Source organism: Clytia hemisphaerica, unplaced genomic scaffold, assembly GCF_902728285.1.
Source record: "Clytia hemisphaerica strain Z4C2 unplaced genomic scaffold, Clytia hemisphaerica genome assembly, whole genome shotgun sequence".
NCBI classification, from domain to species: Eukaryota; Metazoa; Cnidaria; class Hydrozoa; order Leptothecata; family Clytiidae; genus Clytia; species Clytia hemisphaerica.
The window spans coordinates 667,040-690,925 of NW_027104429.1; the positions used below are offsets into that span (position 1 = coordinate 667,040).

A 23,886-nucleotide genomic window follows, 5' to 3' on the forward strand; every position below is an offset into this window, starting at 1 on the left:
TCTAAAGGTCGGGAAAATTTTCAACATCTGGATGTGGCCTATACTAGACGTCACGGCTTTTTTTCTACGCTGTAACGTCTATTCCACTTTGCGACTTTTTCGAATGTTTTGAGCCCAGGTTTTCGGGCTCTAAACATTCGATTTTTTGACGTCACTTCAAACGTTTGAAGCTCCTGCAGTATCAAAAACAAACAAATTTATTATTATGCAATATTATATTATGCATTATATACAAATTTTACCTCATAAATAACTTCCAAGATGTTTAAAAAAAAGAAAAGAAAATCTATGTAAACTAAAAAAATACTAGTCCGGAGCCAGTCCCGGTATGGATCTTGATATTATCTCAAACGTAAGTAGTCAATAGTAATAATTTAGAAATTTTTCAATAAAGGAATTAAATTGCGCAAATAACCTCACAGTCACTCGAACTTTTCGTGAGTGAAGAGGAGAGGTGGTCTTTGTTCCATGGAGTTCTGCTGCCGCGGAGGCACAAGAGGACCGAACTCGATCACAGCAGGAGCTGCTGTAAGTACAAATTTCTATATTGATTCTCTGCCTGGTCGATAATAATAGACCTTTTCACCTGTTGTTGTTCCTTATAATCAGACGACCGACGACCCTGCCTATGCCCCGGACAGTCCGGGGCAAATGTCTGGGGTCTGAAAAAAATAACTTTTTCCCCGGACCTACATCCGGGGCTCCAATTTTTGCGCCATAAATTTACCCCGGACGTATATATATGAATTAGAAAAAAGCCCGCGCGGTCAGCGATTCTATAAAAAGCGACCGCGCAGGCTGTCTGGGGCGTCCGGGGTAGTCTCTCAAAAACAAATAATACGGACCCCTGTCTGGGGATGAAAAAACTATTTCACCTATGGTAAGCCGCATGGCTAGTGCGGCACATCACAGTACCAGTAATGTAAGGCGTATTTCTCTATCTTGACGTGTACGTTGTGCGAACAATAGACCTTTTTTCAAAGAGGCCACCCTGTTGAATAATTATGTAGTCCAGCAGAAAAACAATGATAAAACCATGCATAATTATTACAATATGCATGATACAGTAATTATGCATGGCTCTAACATTGTTTTTATGGCTGGACTACATAATTATTCAACAGGACGTCCTCTTTGAAAAAAGGTCTATGCACCAACTCCAGCACGCAGCAGGGTGTTCGGGGCACTAAAAGTTTCAAAATAAATGTTAAAATCCTGGACATTTAACAAGAAATCTCCGGACTGTCCAAGGTATTGGCATGCCATGGCTGTGTAAATCAGCCATCTTGAATATAGCAATTTTACTACCCTACAGTCTGGGAAATCCTCTCAATTGCACGCTTATGTTCCGAGGCCGTAAGCGCGCAATTGCACGGTTATCAAAATGGCAGAATTTTTAAGCGTGTAATTAAACGCTTATCGAAGTTGTTCTGAAGCGGGCGGTAAGCGTTAAGCAAGATTGGCGGGTGACGGCTTTTGCAGTAAGTTAGCCTGGATATCCAAGCTCAAAATTTAAGAAAAAACAAAATTTACCTCAACATACAAAGTTCTTAAATTATAGAGCTTGGTCTCCCTAGAGAATGAAAGTGAAAACCCATGTTTCCTAGCCAACCCAGGGCAGCAAAACAGAAATTAATAAAAAGCAGTCTTACAAGATCTAAAACTATTAAAAACATCCAAAGATTACACCAAAGTCCATAAAAAAGTTTGCATGCATTATCATGACCAACCATGTTTTCTTGGAAAATGAACTTGCCTTTGTTTTCTTCTTTTTCATGTTTTCGTGTAACAGAAAGCCCTATCTTCACTAGCAGCTGGAGGACTATCCTATTTTTGTTTCAGAATGCTCCACGCCGTGTAGATTGGTCCTTACGGCTTTAGCAAAGTGAGCGCAAGCAAGCGGACTGCATTCTCATACGAGAATGCAAAACGCTCTAGGGAGACCAGGCTGTAAATCAGAACATAAAATATCTAAAACTAGACTGTGAAATAATTTACAGCCTGGATATCCAGGCTAGCAGTAAGTGTGCAATTGCACGCTTTAAAATTTCCTAAATTTTTGACACGCAATAACTTCTGAAAGCTCTGTTGAATTTCAAAAGCCTAGGGCAGTTTTACTCAAAATTTATCGTAGAAGAAGATTCCGTAAAAATGGATTGCCCTTTAAACCATGCCTTCGCCCGATTAGAGAATTCTGAACCCCTTGAAATCCCTAAGCAATTTCAACCGGGGCGGGAGCATTGCTGTATCATTTTTTGTATGGCTGGACTACATAATTATTCAACAGGGTTGCCTCTTTGAAAAAATGTCTATAATTATGTAGTCCAGCCATTAAAAACAATGATAGAGTCATGCATAATTACTGTATCATGCATATTGTAATAATTATGCATGGTTTTATCATTGTTTTTCTGCTGGACTACATAATTATTCAACAGGGTGGCCTCTTTGAAAAAAGGTCTATTTTGACATACCTGTACGATGGTTGGTGTTGACAAGAAAACAAATATATTATGACTAGTTTTTAAAACACTTTATTATTTCTATTGTATATTTAGACTGCAGCTTGTAAGAACACATGTCATTAAAACATTGGACATAGCAGCTTCAATGAATGCATCAGAGATGCAGACAACAGAATTGTTGATATATGTTGGGGAATTATTGGAACTCTCGGATCCTCAAGTTTCACAGCTTTGGCCGCGTGGACTCTATGCAGCAAAGTCAATTTTGAAATCTGGGGACCTGTACTCTCCCCCAGAAGAAAACTTAATTTGTTTTGATAAGGTCGAACATCCGTTATATTGGTATGAGTTGGAAGTTGGAGAACCATGTCCTGGATGTTTGGTTGTTCCAGATTTACACAGATACTATTTACCGTTAAGAGACAAATTTAAAAGATGGTTTTCTAGTGTTGATATGTGCAACAAGATGTTGGCACACTGGGAAGACAGTGAAACCTGGCTTCATAAAACAGGACCAACTTTTCCATTAAATGAAATTTGGCATGGCACCCGCTTCAAAGAAATACAATGGTTTTTCAATCCAGAAGCTTCATGGCCTCTCCCTTACAAGTGTGTGTGCAACAACATAATAAACTTACAAACTATGGAAATTCAACAACACATGCAGACAGTTTTGGTTGATTGCTCACATTGTGAACGGCAAGCAAATGTCAAACCTGTATTTGTTCACGGTGACCCAAGGAACATAGCTTTAATTGGACATTGGGATGGCTGGCAAGCAGGATTTGGAAGAGGATTTTCAACTGGCTCAGGTAGGAAGCTTTGATTACCTGCACCAGAGAAGGGAGTGAATGATGTAAAAAGTGCAATCAATACTTTTTTTGAATCCATAATTTTTCCACCCCTAAGTGGATTTCTTGTACTCTTCAAGGTGTTAAATGTACGTTTCATGCATGGGTGATTTGCTAACTTTTTCCTGTGTTTTGAAAGGAAGCGTTATTCGCAAATACAATGCTTTTAAATCGTTGAAAATAAACCCTTCATAAGTGGCCTACAGTTGCAAGGGGTTTTATAAAAATATTTTGGCGACTGCAGCGTGTATCAACCACCTATAATGGTTACTCCAAGGCCAAAACTCAATTTCTAAGTCAAAAATCGGCCAATGACCAAAGTGCTTGGAATTTTGCCTGACAGGTATCTGTTATTAATCCTAATCCTATACTTTATACCTAAATATTGTATCTCAACTCTTACAGGCTCAATTGAAGTTACGATTGCCAACATGAAAAAGAGAGACCGCTGTAAAGATGAAAATGTTTTTGTATCCTCGTTTGTCCCAGAGAAGCACTTACCTAATAAGCAGCCATCTGCTCTGGATCCATTTTTAGAACCTCTCATACAGGAACTAGAAGAACTGTTCATAAATGGTATGAAATTGTCTCCTGTCTTTGAAGGGAGAAATTTTGGATGAAAAATTTTTTTTTGGATATATCCATAGCCAGGCAAATTTTATAAAGGGGGGGGGGATTCTGATTTTGGCCCTTTTTTTAAAGTATGGGGGAAAATGAAAAATTTGAAATTTGCTGGGGGAAAATAAAGAGGGGGAAAACCATAAATTTAGGAGATTTTGACTGGGGGAACTTCACTGATCTCAAGGTGATCTTGTTGCAAAACCTGTTTAAGCAATAAAATCAGCAAATCTTTTGGGATAAACCAACTTTTCAATACAATTTCATTTTTCCAGCACTTTCAAGGCTATTTTTTCAAGCTTTCCAAAATTTCAAACTTGATTTAAGGCATTTTTATGTTAACCATATGGGGAACCGCAAAATCTTCCAATAGCTGGGGGAATTCAAAAAAGAGGGGGGAACCGAAAAATTTTGAAATATGGTGGGGGAAATAAAAGAGGGGGGAATGGAGAAAAATTTTGATTTTTAGTGGGGGGAACCAACACAGGAGGACACTATGGTATTTGACCAGGTATTTCTTCTTCTGAAACTATACAAACTACCACCTTGAGTCAAATAGGTTCCATAATTCTACCTCATTAGACCTTGTCAACATATTCAAAAAATATAACTAATTTTATCTCCAACACTCATTTAGCATTTAAAAAACTATAAATTTTATTACATTTCAGGTTTAGAAATTGATTACCCACCTGGTGTTTATACTGAGGATGGAGGAAAGTTCACAGTGAGGTGTATGTTATTATGTTGGACCGGTGATTATCCAGGACAGTGCCAAGTCGGTAAATTCTCGTGCAAGGGAACTTTTGGTTGTCGTGTTGATAAATGCAAAGGTATGTATACAATCTGTGTTCTCAAAAGTAATCAGCTAATCAATTATCTTATGCAAATTGGAACCAGAAAAAAGTTGAAGAAGGAATGAAGATTGAGGATCCACAAAGAGTTCTAAAAGTCTCAACCAACGTTTATTGAATAAAAATGACAGTATATATTTTCTAAAAAATCGAGCTTATTCATACTTCTACATTTTAAGATTTCTTTAAATTTGTGAAAAATGCAATTCACTAGTAACTTTTTATCTAACTTTATATGGCCACACCACTACATATGTCACTAGACTAGGCCATATTACCTACCAATCGTTTTTGTTTTTATTTTTTAGGAGAGTCGGTCGAAAATAGCCATACAAAATATTACATTGGGAACCGCGATAAGTATACGAACCGCTGGCAACAAAGAAAAATTGAGGATGAATATGACACAATGTATGACATTGAAATGAAGGCCTCAATTCACGCCAAGCTTGCTGCTGCTACTAAGACCGGATACACTGGCCTTTCCCTTCTTCACAGGCCATATAAATTGTACGGCTTCAACCTCTTTCGAGACATGACTCGTGATGTCATGCATTTGGTTGCGTTAAACCTGAGCAAAAAATTATTCAAACGCATTTTTGCCGAATACATTCTCCAAGCTGAGGAATTCAACGAAGAAATGCAAAGTTTCCCATTGACACCTGGTAATTTTCCATATGACTTGTCACGATTTTTACCACAGGAAAAAGTATGGAAATCACATGCTTGGTAAAACTGATTTCCGAGCATGTGATCCTGCAAAAAATCACATGCGTGTGAAAATGTAATTCACAATCCATCTTTTCTCACTTGTTAAATAGAATAGAAGCGAGTTACTTTTAGGGTATTAAACCTCTCTCTCTAAGAAAGACAAACAATCCTATTTGTGATTTTAGATCTAGTCAGACACTCCATTTAAGTTGAGAAAAGATGGCTTGTGAATTGCATTTTCACACGCATGTGATTTTTTGCAGGATCACATGCTCGGAAATTGGTTTTCACACGCATGTGATTCACGGATTTTTTCCTGTGTACATGGCTTCATCTGTTAGATTCTCGTTTTCTCTCATTATTAATTGCCGATTTTCATACATATATAGCTACTTCTTTTACTATCAGACACTCTAACAGAACTTCACACGGAGTTAAACATAAATTCAATGCATATATTTTTATTTCAGAGCTCCGAGATGGTCACTGCCCAAGACACGTAGATAAGTGTAGTTCATGGACAGCAGAGGAATGGAAAAAATTTGCATTTCCTATGGCAGAAGTACTGTTGAAGGATAAGCTACCAGATAATGAATTTCATTTAGTCTGGCTTACTGCTCGTATTGTTGAGCTTTTGTTCCACAGAAGAAATGGTTTGGATTGTCTTCAACTCGAAAAACTTGAGAAGATTTGTTGGAGACGTTTGATTCGTTTGGAGGAGGAGATTGGTGGGAAACAGTGTGTTATTACCTGTCACAATAGCATACACATCGGTGAAGATTTGCTGAGATTTGCACATTGTGATAACCTATGGTGCTTTGGAAACGAACGGTGTGTTAAACGGTGAGTAAATATTATTCCCATTATAATTTTCAATACTAAGAATTTCTCTATTAATTTATTGACGAAACCAATATCAAGGTCGATGATATTTGACTCTGCGATTTCTAAAATCAGTTTTTATATAGTGAAACATGGAATTTTTATTATTCTCAAACGAAAGATCACAGGAAAAAACCATCGAATCACATGCGTGTGAAAACCCATATTCCCACGCCGGAATTTTTGAGAAAAAAAGTTTGGCATGTGACTTTTCTGGAATGACGGGAAGTTACTTTTTTTGTCTTGGGATTTCCAATATCACAGACTGGAGTATGTCTATTAGAAATTTTATTTTATAAGTTAGACATGTGATATCTAAAAACACATGTGTAACTTTACTAAAAAATTTTAATCAAAAAAATAGGCGTGTGAAACTCGTCTTCCGTGATTTAAAAATATTTCAAATTACACCTGTGATGACTAATTTCACACGCAGCTGTTTTCGTAAATGCTCAGATTTAGTTGAGCGTGTGAAATTCCAATTCACACTTGTAAAACTGCCCATAAGAATAAAGAAAGTCACGCGTGTGAAATCAGTTTTTCTTGATTAAAATAAGAATTTTAACAAACCTGGGATTTCTAATTCACACACGCAGTAATTTCGTAATGATCCAGATTTAGTTTAGCGTGGTGAATTCCCAATTCACATTTATAAAAGCTGCCCAGAAGAATTAAAAAAGTCACGCGTGTGAAATCAGTTTTCCGTGATTAAAAAAAGATTTTTAACGAAACCTCGGATTTCTAATTTTACACGCAGTATTTTTTGTAAAAATGATCAGATTTAGTTTAACGTGTGAAATTCCAATTCACACTTGTAATGCTGCCCAGAAGAATAAAAAAAGCCACGCGTGTGAAACTTGTTTTCAAGTTTTAGTTTACCGTGTGAAATTCCTATTCACACCTCTAAAACTGCCCAGACGAATTAAAAAGTCAAGTTTTTGTTAGCTATGGGAATTGCAGTTTCAAAATGAAAATTAAGTTCAACCAAACTTAGAGATTTTCAATGTCACACGTAGGAATGTAAAATACAAAAGACTGAAAAAAATGGCAAGGTTTGGAGTGGTCTTTGCTCCGAATATGGAATTTTTAGACTATCAAGAATCACCAATAGCCATATATACTAAGTTCAACATAATAAATGATGAATAATAAATTAGAACTTGATAAATATGTTTTTCAGTATCTGGTGAACCATTCGTCAGACTTTGAAATGATACGTTTTGGTTAATACCCAGCACAACGACTGTATGAAATAGTGAGGTTTTGAAGCCGATAAGGCGTTATGGTAACTCATGACTAGCATGTGTTACACAACATTAAGATCATGGGAGAGGCATTTCATCGGTAGGAAAGTATGCATCGATGAACATCAGCTCCCCGCCATTGGCAATACACCGACAAGAGCTTAATCAAGGTCAACCGCTGTGTTATCCCGACCGAGGACAAGTGAAGTTAGAAACTTGCTTACATGACTTGTTGTGAAGGAATAGAACGGCTGACCCCAGCTTCGCGTAACTTGTTTTTCGTCACGCACAGAACATTCGTTATTTTACTGTATCCCATGACCCTAATTTAACAGAACTCGGCTTTGTTGCTGACAATGAACTTGGATCAAACAAGTGATCTGCAAGTTGTTGGATATCAAAAGAATATTTTTTATATTTTTCCTATCATATTTAGTGCTATCACAAGATACAAAAGAATTGACATGGACTTCGGATCGTGCACTTTCGAAACGAAAGAATTAGCAAGAACCGGGGCACATGTGCTTTTGAAAAATACAATATCACACGCAGAAATATGTAGCTCAATTGAATTGTTTCACCAAAACAGATTAAACAGATTTATAAAAAAAAAAACCCGTTGCAACTCTAAAGGACAGGACTAATTCGTGTTTGTTTTTAAATGTAAAAAGAATTAGTTGCAAGCTTGAAAAGTTTGAATACCTTTCGAGTATACTTTTAACAAGCTGAATTAGCTTTTAATCCCCCCCTTTATCGTTGAAATTCTCTATATATATATACACTATAAATATGAACAAAAGCTTGGTTTCAAAGGTTCAAAAAACCCAAATTAAGGTAGCGCCTCGAAAGGAAAGTAAAAGTTAGGCTTGTTGTAGTCGATGCAAAATAATGTCTCGTTATTCCTACAGTAGGCAATGACCTTTCGCATAACAGATTCCATTTTGACTATGGCTGTACGACCAGTATTGTCAAGCGTAGGTATATCTTGCGGGTTGATATAGTGTTGAAAAGAGAATAGTTGAACGCGAGCAAATTTGAAGGAACCATTGTTGTTTTTGACATAATAACTCTGATATTTTTCCAACATATCCAGAATTTAAAAAAACAAACGATTCATCCTTAAGTAATTCGTTGTTTTTCTTTAAATAACACGATCTAAAAAGCTGATAGACATCGACATCTCCACGTCCAAGCAACGTCATTGCCTCTCGAATGGCATCGTCTGCTATCCTAACATTTGTCAATGAAGTTATACCGATAAAAACGAGTGGACAGTCAGCCGAGAATAGAAATTTCTTTGCAGCTTCAACACTGATACGAATCAAAGTACGGATGTAGGAAGGCAATTTAACAACCTTAGTTAAGTAACTTAACACGCAAGAAAATAATACGTATCTTTTTTTTGCTTAATTTCATTAACACAAACACACGACTGTTTAAAAAGTAAGACTCTTCTGGAGTTTCTCTTGTAGTTTGGGGACATTATATAATGCTTAGTTAAACCCGATCCCAAATTTAAATCGAAAAATCTCCATTCATAAATATCGTATCGTTTCAGCCCTTCTAAATTTAAATAGGATTTATGACAAAAATTTTTTTTACGGGGAAATAGATTTAAAAAAAATTTAAAATGATCATTCAACTTTCTTGATGCCCCAAAACAGAATTTTATGCTTACACCATTGATTCTGTCCACCTTATATGTTACTCGTTTTTCAAACGCTTCAGCGACTGCCAGTATTTCTCGTTTGACTTCTAGCTTGGCATAGGTTGCCTCGATGTTTTTGCAATTTGTCGGCAAACTTTTGTATCTAAGAAAAAAAGAGACAAAGAATTATACTTGTTTATAGAAGTGTATTTCTCAGGTCTATTGACCTCTATGAAACAATCTTACATCTTTACAATTTATAGATCTTATCTTTCCATTCGTTTGTCAATTCTAGTTTGAATTTCCCTACGGACGGTGCATTTACAACATTGGTTGCCAAACTGTTCCAAGTATCAATGCTTCTATAGTAAAGTGAATTCGTTTGGTATCCTCTAATGCCGTCTTCAGCGAAATTCCTCTTTAATTCGAGATTGTGCTTACGTTGAGGTCGATTTCGAAGAACGAGTTTCTGACATAGGGAAGATTTATCATAGACATTAAGATGTTTATATACTTCCACCATGTCCCCGATTTTACGCCGGATCTTGAGGCTGGGTAGGTTCATGACTTGTAAACGTTCTTCATATGAATGGTTTCTATAACCACCGACAAGTCTTGTGGCCCTACGTTGGACACTTTCAATTGCATCAGAGTGTTTGATCAGCCGTGGAGACCAAACAGCTTGCGCGTACTCAAGGTGAGGTCTCACAAATGCAATGAAAAGTGTGCGGAGCATCTCGGGAGAAAGGAAGTCGAAGCTTCTATTAATCAATCCAACGATCGAGTTAGCCTTCTTGATCTTGGTGTAGATGTGTTCTTCGAAATTCAATTCACTATCAATAATCACTCCAAGATCCTTCTCTTGATCAACATGTTCTAGGACAGAGCCAGCGATCTCGTAAGGATGTGCATGTTGAATGTTCCAGAATTTCCCTAGTGTCAGCACGTGGCACTTGTCAGGATGGAATTTCAACAACCAGTCACCAGACCACTTTTCCATTGCCTCGATATCGTGCTGAAGTCTAATTGCATCTTCAGCGTTATTTATTTCTTCAACAAGCTTTGTGTCATCGGCAAAGAGAAACATTTCTGAGTTGGTAACTTCAGCTAGATCATTGATGTAAATAACGAAAAGGAGTGGACCTAAGACACTTCCTTGTGGTACACCACTTTGCACCTGGCATTTCTTAGATAACTTTCCATTGACCTTCACATATTGGTAACGATCGGACAAAAATGCTTTCATCCAACCAAGTACCCTTCCTCTGATACCATACGCTTCGAGTTTTCTTAGTAATCTGCGATGTGGAACGGTGTCAAATGCCTTTGCGAAGTCGAAATAGATTACGTCAACAACCTTATCATTGGATATCGAGTCTGCACATTTGTCTAAGTAGTGAAGTAGTTGTGTCACTGTCGATCGTTTACCCATGAACCCATGTTGTTTGGTTGATAGCAATTTCTCATTCGTGAGGTGTTCCATTATTTGTTTCTTTAGGATTCTTTCCATTACTCTACACGCAACTGATGTTAAACTAACGGGCCTGTAATTTTCTGCAAGGTTCTTTTTTCCTTTCTTGTAGATCGGGGACACATGTGCAGTCTTCCAATCATCAGGTAGTTTACTTTCTACGAAGGACTTGGCCATGATAGTATGTAAAGGACCGGCTATGTAAAAGGCCAGCTTTTTCAGCATGACTGGGTGAATCTCATCAGGTCCTAGCGATTTATTAGGATTCAAATCTTTCAGTTCCTTTTTGATCATGTCGATTGTTAGATCGAATGCTACATCTGTGTCTGTTCGTGATGGAAACTCAGGTAGTGATCCAGCAGGTTCATTCGTAAAAACACTGCAAAACTGATCCTGTAGGATGTCAGCTTTATCCTCATCAGTAAAACGAAGTGATGATTTATCATTTGGATCAAGGAGAAGAGGGGAAATTCCCGTTTTGGTCTTCATTGAGTTCCGGATATGCTTCCAAAACTTCTTAGGGCTTCTTTTTGCTTGACCACAAATTCGTTCTTCTAGTGTTCTTCTTTCTCGTCTGATCTTTCCTGTAACCTTGTTTCTCGCAGTAGCGTAAATAGCTCTATTTCTCTGTTCCGAAGTTGTACCTATTGATCTTATCCATTTGCGATGAAGGCGACGTTTTTCTTTTAAGCTTTGTTGAATATCTTGATCGATTGCAAAACTTCCCTTTTTTCCGTAGGCATGTTTCCCCTTCGTACGAGGAACGTACCGATTCCTAAGCTCGAATAATTTATCTCGCAACATCTTCCAGCAATCATTTACGTTTGCATTTTCTGCTTTTTGATGGAAACCTGTAACCCAGTCAGAGTTCTCAAGATGTCCTTTCATTGCTTCAAAATCTGCCTTATTGTAGTTATAGTTTTCAATAATGCATTCTGTTTCAAGGTAACATTCGAACGTAAATGATAGAACACTGTGATCACTTTTATGAAGTGGTGAAAGATAGGTTATGTTGCTAACCTGGCTTTCTTCATTTGTCAGAATCAGGTCAATAATTGATGGCGTATCGGTACCTCTAGCTCTTGTTGGTTCATCGACGTGTTGGTAAAAGAAGGAGTCTCTTAAAGCTTCGAGAAATTGTTCGTCTTCCTTCGTGTCATCGTGAGGAGTTGACCAGTTTTCCCAATTGATATCTTTATAGTTGAAGTCACCGACGATACACTTATGACTGTATTTCTTATTCATTGCTATTTCCTTCAGAAGAAGATTAAGTGCTGTATTGTTTTTTGCTGATGTTAGCGTGTTGGTTGGACTTCGATACATACATCCAAAAAGCAAAGAATCCGCTCCTTTGAGTTTGATTTCCAGTAAGCACACCTCCTGAAATTCACTATTGGGTGTCACTTCGACTACATTTTTGATCGATTTATGTGTCAAAACGATGATTCCACGTCCAACATTATTTAAGGCATTTGTTTCGTAGGGTTCGGAGTAGCCTTCAATGTGGTAGTCTTGTATGAGACGTTCTTTTTTCGAATGTTTCGGTTTTACTTCACAAATTGCAATGATATCGGGTTGTTCTTTTGAAATCACTTCATTTAGTTCTTTTCTCTTTATTTTAGTTAGTTGGTCTGCATTAGTATATAGTATGTTAAGGTTTTTTCGTTTGTTAGTTTGTTCGTCTTTCTTCTTTGTTACGTCTTTTTTTCGTGTTTGGTTTATTGCCGATCTTTGGCGTTTATCTTCTTTACACCGAATCCGTTTTTTGCAAAACCCCGCACTCTCCAGACTCCATCTTTTTCGGTTTGATTTCGTGCCTTAGCATCTTCTGCCGCCTCTTTGTACTTTTTTCTTTGAGCTGGAGTTAGATCTTCGCAAATGCTCATCCCCTTATAGGCATCAATTCCTTTTAGCGCTGGGAGATTTCCAAAAACATTCATTTTCTCTTCCTCACTGTTCAGAGTAACAATGAGGGGACGCTTTTTCCCGTCTACTGATTTGCCAATTCTTGAGATATACTTGATGTTAATTTTGACGTGGAGCTTTTCGATGAGTGTTTTCACCCATGCTTCATCTTTTTTGGTAGCATCCTCTGTCGTTGGATCCTCAACACCATGGATGATGATGTTCTTTGATCTTCTGATCTTATCCCTTTCTTCTGCTGCCTCCTCCTCGTGGACCTCTTTAACGGCGGTCTTGATATTGTCATTAGGCACTTGGACATTGGCAGAAGTGGCTGCAGCATACGATTTTTTACATTCCTCTTTCAATGATGTTAAGATTTCCGTTCGGAAGGTTTCTAGTTTCTTTTCCAGTTTACTCTCTACATATTCGACAGTATGAAACGCCGGGTCATTAGACAATTTCTTCTCTAGATTAGTGAGCTCTTTTTTTTGAGATTCAATAATCTCGAGAAGGTGTTGTTCATTAGACTTCAATTTCTTAATTGTCTTTTCGTTTTCTTTAATCGTCTCATTTAATTTTGCAAGCTCGGCGGCCGTTCGCAGGGATGGTTGAGGTCCAGGTTGAGGGGAGAGGACCAAAAGATCTTTAGTTACTTTCACACAATTTTGACACACGTATTTGCATGCGTTCGCAGTTCTTCTCCCGTCTTTACAGACTGCAATCATGTAGGGTGGTAGCCTTGTACAAATGTAGTGCACTAGTCGATTACACTTCGAGCAGGTTAAACTTTCTTCGTTTTGGTCGTCAGCACAGGATGAAGGACTGCAAAGCGGATTTGGAGTATTTCTATTCCTCGTGGACGTCATGATGTTTGGTTATGGTGATGTTTAAGTTGAATTGGTTGATGTTTTTGATGAATTTGAGTGGGTCTAGTAGCGATTTTTCATGATTTTTCAGAAAAACTCAGATTTTGTTGAATTTGACTGTCGCTATCAGATGTGACCTTACTCAATTGTATTTGTATTATACTAACAAAATATTCTCCTAAAATGAGTTGTATTTTCCCTCCAAGAACAATCAATGCATCAAAATGTACCGGATTTCTGGAGCAGCTTTGTATCAAATTGTTTTTCGTAATACTACCTTAAGGGAACTTATTTTCGCGGTTGACACCCACTTTTGGACAAAATTCTTTCATTTTCCGAGGCTCTTTCGAGATTTTCAATAAAAATCGTAATTCGCGGTACTAATTTTCACGGTAGACACCCAAAAACGCGAAAGTTAGTTCCCACGAGAATTAGTTCCCATAAAGGTAATTCAAAAGTTAGCAAGAAAAACAGATTTATTTTTGTCAGATCAATCTGAGAAAACTGAAATAACTTACCGTTTAACAACTCTCTCATTGTTAAAGCACCAGACATTGTCACAATGGGAAAATCTTTCCAAATCATCTGCAATGTGAATCGAGTTGTGGGCTGTAATAACACACTGGCTTTCTCCAACATCCTCCTCAAGAAGAATTAAACGACGCCAGCAAATATTCCTTAGCGCTTGTACCTCACTTTCCTTCAAACCATCTCTGTGGTGGAATAACAGTTCGACAATACGAGCATTTAGGTAGACGAGATGAATTCCTGCTCTGGTACTTTTCCAAAGAACAAAATCTCTGCTACTGGATAAGCAAATATTTGCCATTCTTCTGCTGTCCAGGAGTTGTGCTTGGATATTTTTTTCGGGCAATGGCCATCAAGCATTTCTATGATTGAAAATTGACAATATATTACAACAGAAATTAAATTTTGACTGGATTCACTCTTCTTGAGATATTAAAAAATAAAAAACACCTCGTTTTCAGACATAGTGATCCTACAGAGATCGTTATCAACATTTTGATACAAAAGCACAAACACTCAGAGGCTAATTATGTCTAATGATGTGAGGTATTTTGACAACAATATTTTGAAACAAAGCCTGCAATATTTAATGCATTTCAAAATAAGTTTTCATTTCGGAGAATTCCGTCTCAATTCGCCAATATTTGTTCTCACCTACAGTAAATTAGTTCCCTAAATAAGGTAGTACATTCATACCTATCATATTTCAAAGAAAACACATTTGAATTTGTCAACAAAATAGATACCCCAGCTGTTCGACTGAAATAAACAAACAATGGGAAAAAAGCTTACCGGAAGTAAATGGGAAGTTTTCAAGATCATTTCCAAAGGCTTCCAAATCAAAGTTTTCATCACTAAAAATTCTCTTGAAAAGTTTTCGTGTGAGGTTCAAACAAACCAAGTGCATAACGTCACGATTGAGGTCGTGAAAAACATCGAACCCATAAAGAAAATTTAAATTCGCCAAAACACTAAGGCCGGTATAGCCCGTTTCAGTGGCACGACGTGATTTTTCTGCTGGGGTGGGCAATTCTTCAATGTCTTTCATGGTGTCATACTCGGTTACAAAGTTTCGTTTGTTCCATGGCTCTGTATAACGTTGGCGGTTGTTGGTGTAATATTTAGTTCTACTCCCTTCAACTGAAACTCCTAAGATGAAAAAACCACAATAAGATTTGGTTTGAATCTCCTCCTTACATTTCAAACTAATTCGATTCCTTGTTTCTAAGGGTTTTTGGCCAATCTTTCCAAATCTTGAGCTAATTTATTTATTCATTTAATTTATTTTATCCATGAATTTTAGTGTTTTAAACTTATTTTTGTTTTCTTATTATCATACACTGGTTAACTATTTAGGAGATTTTTTAAGTCTTAACTCTCTTAGCCTTTTAGCAGTTGCACTTCTCTGCTTTGTTTTTTGTATTTTGCTCTAAATAGCCTGATTTTAGCCTATTTTTACCTTATTTTTGGGTTTCAGAAGTACAATTTCCAACCACCCGGCAATTAGGCCCCCCTCCGTTTATTAAAATCTAGAAAATTTTCCAACCCCCCCCCCCCCCCCGTTTAGTCAAACCCCCCCGTTTATTTGGAACCTAAGAGTATTTACTTTACATTCGTGAAAATATACACAATTGTATTCTACGAAAGAAGAAATATAATAATAATATATATTTCTATATATTTTTTTATAGAAATCTAGAAATATAAATTGGATGATTAAAAGTTGCAGTGCTATTAGAGACTGTCAAATGTTCTTTCACCTTCAATGTGAATGAGATTAAAAAACTCTCTCTTTAAAGATATTTAAAGACATTTCTGTTACAAGTGTTACAAACAGTAAATTGAAATCAAACTTCTTTTTACCTTCACAATCATCGACACGACAACCAAAAGTACCCTTGTTCGAAAATTTGCCAATCTGGCATTGTGCCGGGTAGTCCCCTGTCCAACACAAAAGCATGCAGCGCAGGGTTGCTTTCCCTGCTTTAATCGGCCAAACATCAATCGGATAGTCAACTTCTGTCCCTGAATAATCAAAAAAAGTACACACGCTCTTTATTGTAAGAATAACTTGTAAAAGAATATTATCTGGGGGATAAAAAACATAATAAAGTATAACATGCTTTATAACAGGTTCTAAAGCCCCCTCCCCCTCAAGAATTTAGGTGACCCCTACTTGAAAATATTCTAGGTCGCCCTAAGTTTAAGTAACTAAGAAATTTGAAGAATACTGTAGATATAATTTTTTTAGAAGATCATCTACATCTTTTTGTCAAGCATAATCAAAGAACTACAATGGTCTGAACTAGTTTGTACAAGCAAATAACAAAGGGTTCTATTTATAGCAGACCGATTTTCAAAATGCACTTTTTGGAAGACCCCAGTTCGGCTTGAATAACCTTTAGGTGACCTTAGCTGAATAAGTGGCCCCTAGCCTTAGACTAGAATCAGGTACCAGTTGCTGTTTGACCTTCTACCATGAAGTTGTGTATAATAATACTAATAATATCCTCTAAAAGTACATAACCTTATAAAAAAGGGACATACCATGAATGAAAAGCTCTTCAAGCTCTGTAACAAGAGGTAACAAAAACGGGTCCAAAGAAGTTGGAGTTCTGTTTGGTAGATTACGCTCTGGGACAAAAGTTGATGTGTACACATGGTCATTTTACAACGGTCTTCTTTTCCATGTTTGCAATGTTCAGTTCTATTGAACCTTAAAAGGGTATGATGAAATTCATGTTATATTACAGTATAAACAGGTAAAGATTCAAAATTAGTTTTCCTTTAAGGATGTCCAATAAACTGCCATAACTCTTGATAGAATTGAAATTTTTGAAAAGATGATGAACATAGCCCAGGACAAAAACCCTAATCTGAATTTGTGTCACAATTTACCTTTTCCAGCCAGTAAAAATTTCGATTGCCTCTTTTTCCAAAAATGTTATAGACAGTTATAGAGGTAATAACAGCATAAAGGTTTCTGCTCTTTTACTATAAAAAAACTTCTTAATTTTTTTTTTTTTCAATTTTTATTATTTGATAAAGAGATTTCCATTTATACTTTGGGAGTAATTTTGGCATCATTCTATAGAATTATAACTTTCTGACTGTGGCTTATTAGAATCTAAGTGAAAGAGCTTGAAAAACACAATTTTATGTTTCATTCATTGAAGTTAATCTTATGGTTATTTAAGCAACTTACCAGTGGAATAAGAGACACCTCTTCCAAATTTGGGAGACCAGCCATCCCAATGCCCAATTAAGCCGATGTTTCTTGGGTCACCAGAGACAATTTCTGGCCTAACATGCTGCTTTTTATTGCAATTGAAACATTGAATTTCACAAGGCTGGTCACTGGTAATGTTTAACTCCATCAAATTTATGTATATTTTGCATTCAATACATTGTGTGGGGAGTGGCCATGTTTTCTCTGGGTCCCAAAACCACTGTAACTCTTTAAACCGATACCCATCCCATAATTCTTTCAAGGGGTATGTTACGCCTGTTTTTCCATGCCACTTATCTCTATTTTTCCAATGACCAAGCATCTTAGTGGTTAGTTCTGTATTAATCAACCAACGTTTAATTTTATCCTTCAACGGAAGGTAATAACAATTGACTATAGGATGCTCGTCACAATCTGGGCAAGTTTGGTCAACATTTACAACATAAAAATGTGCTGGATGCTCCTCATTGTTAAAACAAATTCTGGTATGCTCCGGATTAGCATATAGCCCTGTCTGTTTAAGAATGGACATTGCAGAAGCATAAGATTTCGGCCAATCATTTTCTATATCCATGAAATTGTTGATCAAACTTCCAACATATGCCAGAAGTTTTTCCGTGTTTCCAATCGATGCATTCATCTCTGATGCAATGGTTAGCGTTTGAAGCAAATTCTCCATGATAACACTAAATTTCAAAATTGAAAACATGATATTCATTTGAAGCTTGATAAGTAGTACTACAGGGTATTTTCCAAGCACTTTTCCATACCACCGTTTTGTTCTGAAAAATTTAGGTTCCGTTGTTGTCAATCCTTATCTTTTGATAAAGCAATACTTTTATTTTGAACTAAATAAACTAAACAAAACTCATTTTCATACCGTGAAAGAAGATAAATTTGAAATTTTACCTTCGAAAACTACTTGTTAGACTCATTGCAATAGATCGAGTTGATTTTCCTTTGATTTTTTGTACCGTAATTTCTCTTCTTTGCATTATTTACCTTTCACATATTTTTCTTCACAAAATTGAGTTTGAAAACTCAATTTCAAATTGAGTTTTTGCCACCAAAAAACAGTGGTAAAAAAGTGCTTGAAAAATACCGTCTACGACTAGTAGTGCTACCACTTTTCTTCAGTCCCTCGAACTTCCTTACTCAAAGAGGAAATTTGGATAAGTAGTAGGCCAAAAGGTACTACATTTTTTCACCAGTTCCCCTATTAGCATAGCTTCTGGAGTTATTCTTTTATATAATGATGATCAAATTGATACCATGGTTTGTGATATCAATTTGAATTTGCCACTTCTAACGGGGTGGGGGTCTTAGAATCTCAGACATCATGACGTTTAGCAACGTGGTGGTAAAATAAACTTAAAAATCCTTTTTCTCTTTTGAACAAAATTTCAATTATTTTTCCATTCAGTCAAATGTCTGAAATATATATTTGCAAAATTTTAACTAGTACCGTTCAAAAGTATCAATTTGTGCAAAAAATGAATTTTAAGATGCAAAAATTGAAAAATCAAGTCAAAATATCTCAAAAATTTCTTTGTACATGTGTACTAAAATACCACATTGGGGTGGTGCTATGCAAAAAATTCTCCAAAACCTTTTAATATAAGAGGCCCCCCCAGCAGTTTGCGTGATGGCGTGATTGGGACTTTTTTCTTGCGTGATGAGAGATTTTTTTGGCGTGATGGCGTGATCGAGATTTTGGCGTGATGCGTGATAGGGCAAAAATTTGAGGCGTGATGTGTGATTTTAGCAGTTTTCGTGATGCGTGATGGAGAAAATTTTTTTGCGTGATGGCGTGATTAGGGGTGCCACTGGGGGGGGCCTCATATAACACTCATATATGTCTGAGACTTTAGTACCAACCCCCCTGCCTCCAAATGACAGTTGATAAAACAGCCAATGTAATTTTTTTATGTTTGTTCTTTCACTTGTCACTTTTTTTTGGAAATAAAATGCACAACTTTCTAAAATTGTTTTTATTTTAGTAAGGGACAGTGCTGAAATCAGAATTTTGAGCCCAATATCTCTGACTCACAGGGCAAACCCATCTTGAATTTTTTAATTTGGGGGATGGCAGCAAAATTAAATTTTGTCAGTAACTTGAACTGTTTTTCCTAGCATACTTTTACCATTCTTGGCTGCTGCCATTGGTAGAAAATCAGTATGATAAAATTCAGTCCGCTAAACATAATTTCTTGTGCAAGATCCTAAAATAGTACCTTAAAGGAAGAAATTTTGGCGGAAAGAAAATTTGGCGGATTTGGCGGAAATCCGCCAAATTAAGTTCCCGCCAAAATTTCTTTTTCCCGCCATCCGCCAAATTAAATTCCCGCCAAATTAAACATTTTGAAAATATGATCTCTTTTAAGGTGTTTTTGCTATTTTTTCGCTGTTTTGACGCCATCTTAAGGTTAAATTTTTAAGCGACCGCCAAATTAAATTCCCACCAAATTTAGTTTTTTCGTCCATCCGTCAAATTAAATTCCCTCTGAAAAAACTTTTTTGGCCATCCGCCAAATTAAATTCCCGCCAAAATTTCTTCCTTTAAGGTAGAAAATTTTGAGCCAAGGCAACCATTTAAAAATTGCTCTGTTCATGTCGCAAAGGGTGTTAAAAGTGCAGACGGGTGGGCGTTCGGAAAGATTTCTGGGTTTTTGAAAACTGTGCCAGGAACTCAATTTATTTTTCTTGAGAGCAGAGGTGGTGACGCGAACAGAACAATTTTTCGATGGCTGCCTAATCACAATTTCATGTTGAATAATATTAGAAACTAACTAACTAATTAATAATTAGCTGCCAGTAAAAGTGTGTGCTAAATTTTCTTGTCATTGTTTTGATGCTGGAGTCAGCTGGATTTTTTAATTTTATCTATCTATATTTTAAGTATCAAAAGGTCCTAAGACCCATTATCCATACATCCAGACGATCCCAATCGAACGGAATCGACGATCGAACCAGTCGAACCAGTCGAACCAAATCGAATGCAACCAACTGATTGAAATTTGATTGTCGAACGCAATCGAATCTCAATCGAATATTACCGCAATTTTAAGATTTGATTGATATTCGATTGTGTTTGATTGATGTTCGATTGCGTTCGATTAGGATTAGGAAGTTCTGTGGTTACTTTTGGAATTGGAAACTGTTGAATAATTATGTAGTCCAGCAGAAAAACAATGATAAAGCCATGCATAATTATTACAATTTGCATGATACAGTAATTATGCATGGCTCTATCATTGTTTTTATGGCTGGACTACATAATTATTCAACAGGACGTCCTCTTTGAAAAAAGGTCTATTGAAAGCCAATAGAGTTTATTCTCAAGGGTGTCTGTGTTAAATTTCACTGCTCTCAGTCGTAATTTGCTCCTATAAAACGATTAGGATTAGGAAGCAATAATCGAATGTAGTCGAACAACAATCTAACCAATCGAATATTACCCAGAATTTTGACATTCGATTGAGATTCGATTGCGTTTGACAATCGCATTTCGATCGGTCGATTGGGTTCGATTTGGTTCGATCGTGGATTCTGTTCGACTGAGATCGTCTGGATACATACTTCAAATAATTATCCAACATGACATAAACATTGATCGTGATTTTATAGCAAAAGGGGTATACATCGGACGTACACTACACCGCGTACATGCCTTTGTTTCCCAGACTGGGATATGAAACAAAAAGAATTATTGCGAAGCGAATTTATGAGCGAAGCAGTTTTGCTATATTGTGCACGTACCTTTAAACTTCTATCCCAAGCGAAAATTTGCTATAAAATTTGCTATATAAATCACATCTTCCAACCGATGATTTCATCACAATGACCTGAATGGTTTGGCTTGAAGCCACGCAAATTTTCTCGGTTTGGTAGCTAGGACTGCGAAAAATGCCGTTTTAAAATGGTGTACCCTAGCAGTGAACAGCAACAAAATTAACGGAAGCCGAAACACGGACTTAGAATCTGAAGTTGATCAAATTGCCGCGCGGGCGGCACGCATCTAAGCAATTTAACCAGTGGTTCTTCGGTTTTTAATGTTTATTTTGCTGATAAATGGAAAAAAATTGTTTGAACGGTGACAGAAAGGATCTTCATCATCCCTTGACTTTTAACAGCAAGTATCAAGTATCAAATAAGGTCAATCAATGAGAGGTTTTTGCAAGTCGCGCGGGCGGGAGGAGTGCTCTTTTAGTGAACGAAACTTACCTTGCAAAACCAAGTGGATATTCTATGACAAAGAAGTACGGAGGTAATCAAATTTGTCGAATTTGTCAAGAAATAAATCAAAATTGCCGAAGAAACAACAAGCCATCTTTGTACATTTTTGTTTTTGTTTTATTTTTATGTTTTGTGATGATTTTGACAGACGATTCGTGATTCGAATAAAAACGTTCGATCGTTCGATTTTATTAAGGCACCATTTACACTAGAATAACTAGAAGGAAAACAAAAGAGCGATGCGTGGGCGGCAGCGGCGGGTGGCGTTGTGACGCCGTGGATTATGTGGTGTGTTTGGGGCATTATAAGGCTCTTACGACCACTGACCTTTATATAACCCTGGACCAAACAATATCTGCCATCTTTCATTGGAGTTTTTTTAGAATTGGTACCCAAGGAGAAGCCATTGCAATGTTAAAAATTAACGTCTAACGCCGCTACATCATCAAAAGAATTTGAGGAAAAGTAGACCTAGCGCTCTCGATGCATTTACACCGCTATCGAGTAGTGCCGACATTAGGGTACCAATTTTCAAAAAACTCCGATCAAAGATTTTGCTTGGCTGGGATTGAGAAGCTTTGTCCAGGGTATATAAAGGTCAGTGCTTACGACCCTGTCTCTATAGCGGCTTTATTAGAATAGAAGAGGGATTTTTAGAGAGTCTCTTATTTTGCTAGCAACTTGCGAGTTGAGGTGGAGTCTGGATCGCTTCGCAACCCTTATACAATACGGCTAGTATAATACATAATAGATTTACCTACGATAACCATTTTCTTCTGCACCATCGCCTTCTATTTCCATCCCATTCAGTGTAGACCTAAAGCTCTAAAACACCATCTAATAACATGAAAACCAGAATATGATTCTTCAATGGGAATCAAAACTATAGAGTGCACTTACAAACATCAATTTGTCAGATCTAACAAAATTAATAACCGCACTGTCATCATTGACAATAAAACAAACGATTTTCTGTCAAGAGCCTTGTAAACATTCCAACAACTTCCATCGAAATGATCTATCGCAGCTCAGTCTACCATTTTAGCGCGGTCCGAGGATTGAGCCGAGAACTCTCGCAGAGCGCCCGAGCTCCCACGCGGCGCGCACCGCGGGGATGAAAAACTTCAATCTGTCAATCATTTTCTCAAGCGAAGAGTACGCGAAGCGATTCTAGCTTTACGATAGTGCCGCGGATCATCAAAGGATAGTATTCAATTATCATTATCCCTTTATTTTCATTACTAGAACTTTTGCAAAAAAAAGGAAAAATAGAAAAGTTGTATTTTTTACTGCTCTATTCACATACTGAATTTGAAAGATCTTCTATGTGGCGTTTTTTTGCAAACTTCAAAAAACTGATTTTTGTCCTGCCTTTGCGGGATTTTGGTCCAAGTGCTTGAGTGCAGCATAGGGTACAAAGTCCAAACACGCGTTTCCCGTAATTTTTGCCCCCGCAGGAGCGTAGCGACGAGGAGGCACTCATAGTTTCACGCATAGATATTGGACTGGAATCTCAAAATTTTGCGAATTGTTTTGTTGTTGTTGTTGTTGTTGTCGCGTAAGCATATCCGTAGTTAGTCTCTTCCGTAAATGTTCGGTTTTTTTCCGGGACGGCAGTAAACATATTTTCATATTACGTTATATGGTATTATCATTATTACATATTACAATTTTAGTTTTGATTTAGCTTTGAAAAGCTGAAGCGAGTGTTATAAATGCAAATCAAAACAGTGTATGATATAACACGAATTACAATATTACTTTTGCAAATCAAAACAAACAAAATGGCAGACTGGTTATGATGATGATGAGCTGATTCATTGACTAGAAAAAGTGTTTTGTATGTCAAATTTTGTTTCTTATCTTTGAAACTGAATACTAACTACTGTAATTTAGTCAGAAGTTCACTTCAGCAATGATTTCAATTCTTTTTCCAGAATCTTTAAAGAAATTTGCTTAAGTTTTCAAATGTACATTTTTGATATTTTTGTTCAAACTCTAATTTATTTTTGTCTGTCATTTCATTGAGAACTATCTTTATTGTTTATAGGGCTTCTTGAGCTTTAAATACCATCATATGGTCGTAACTCGAGAAAGTCTTTCTTAACTTAGTAAAACAACCGGCAAAGTACAAAAAAGATGAATGTACGCATATGTAAAGTTGAATCCAAACGTGGTTGACTTTTTCTTTTGGTCTTCAAAATAATTTACCTCACTTAGAGTGTTTTTACGTCTTTTCAGTGTGGTAAATATTTTTCAAAAACCTGAAAAAAGTTTGTTTACTCGTTAAACTTTACATGCGCACATTAAACTTTTTCATGCAGTTGTGATAGCCTAAATAACTTCTGCTCCAGTGGTTTGGTGAAATAGCTCCAAAT

The 23,886-nt window shown here is 36.7% G+C and overlaps 1 protein-coding gene across 1 annotated transcript; it reads left to right on the plus strand.

The window, feature by feature from the left end:
• The first annotated feature begins 4,430 nt into the window (after positions 1 to 4,430).
• Positions 4,431 to 6,346, plus strand: LOC136820564 (uncharacterized). Its single transcript, XM_067076752.1, has 4 exons — positions 4,431 to 4,445; positions 4,572 to 4,767; positions 5,097 to 5,453; positions 5,970 to 6,346. Exons 1-4 carry the CDS (start codon positions 4,431 to 4,433, stop codon positions 6,344 to 6,346), a joined length of 945 nt encoding a protein of 314 aa, XP_066932853.1.
• The last annotated feature ends 17,540 nt before the right edge of the window (positions 6,347 to 23,886 follow it).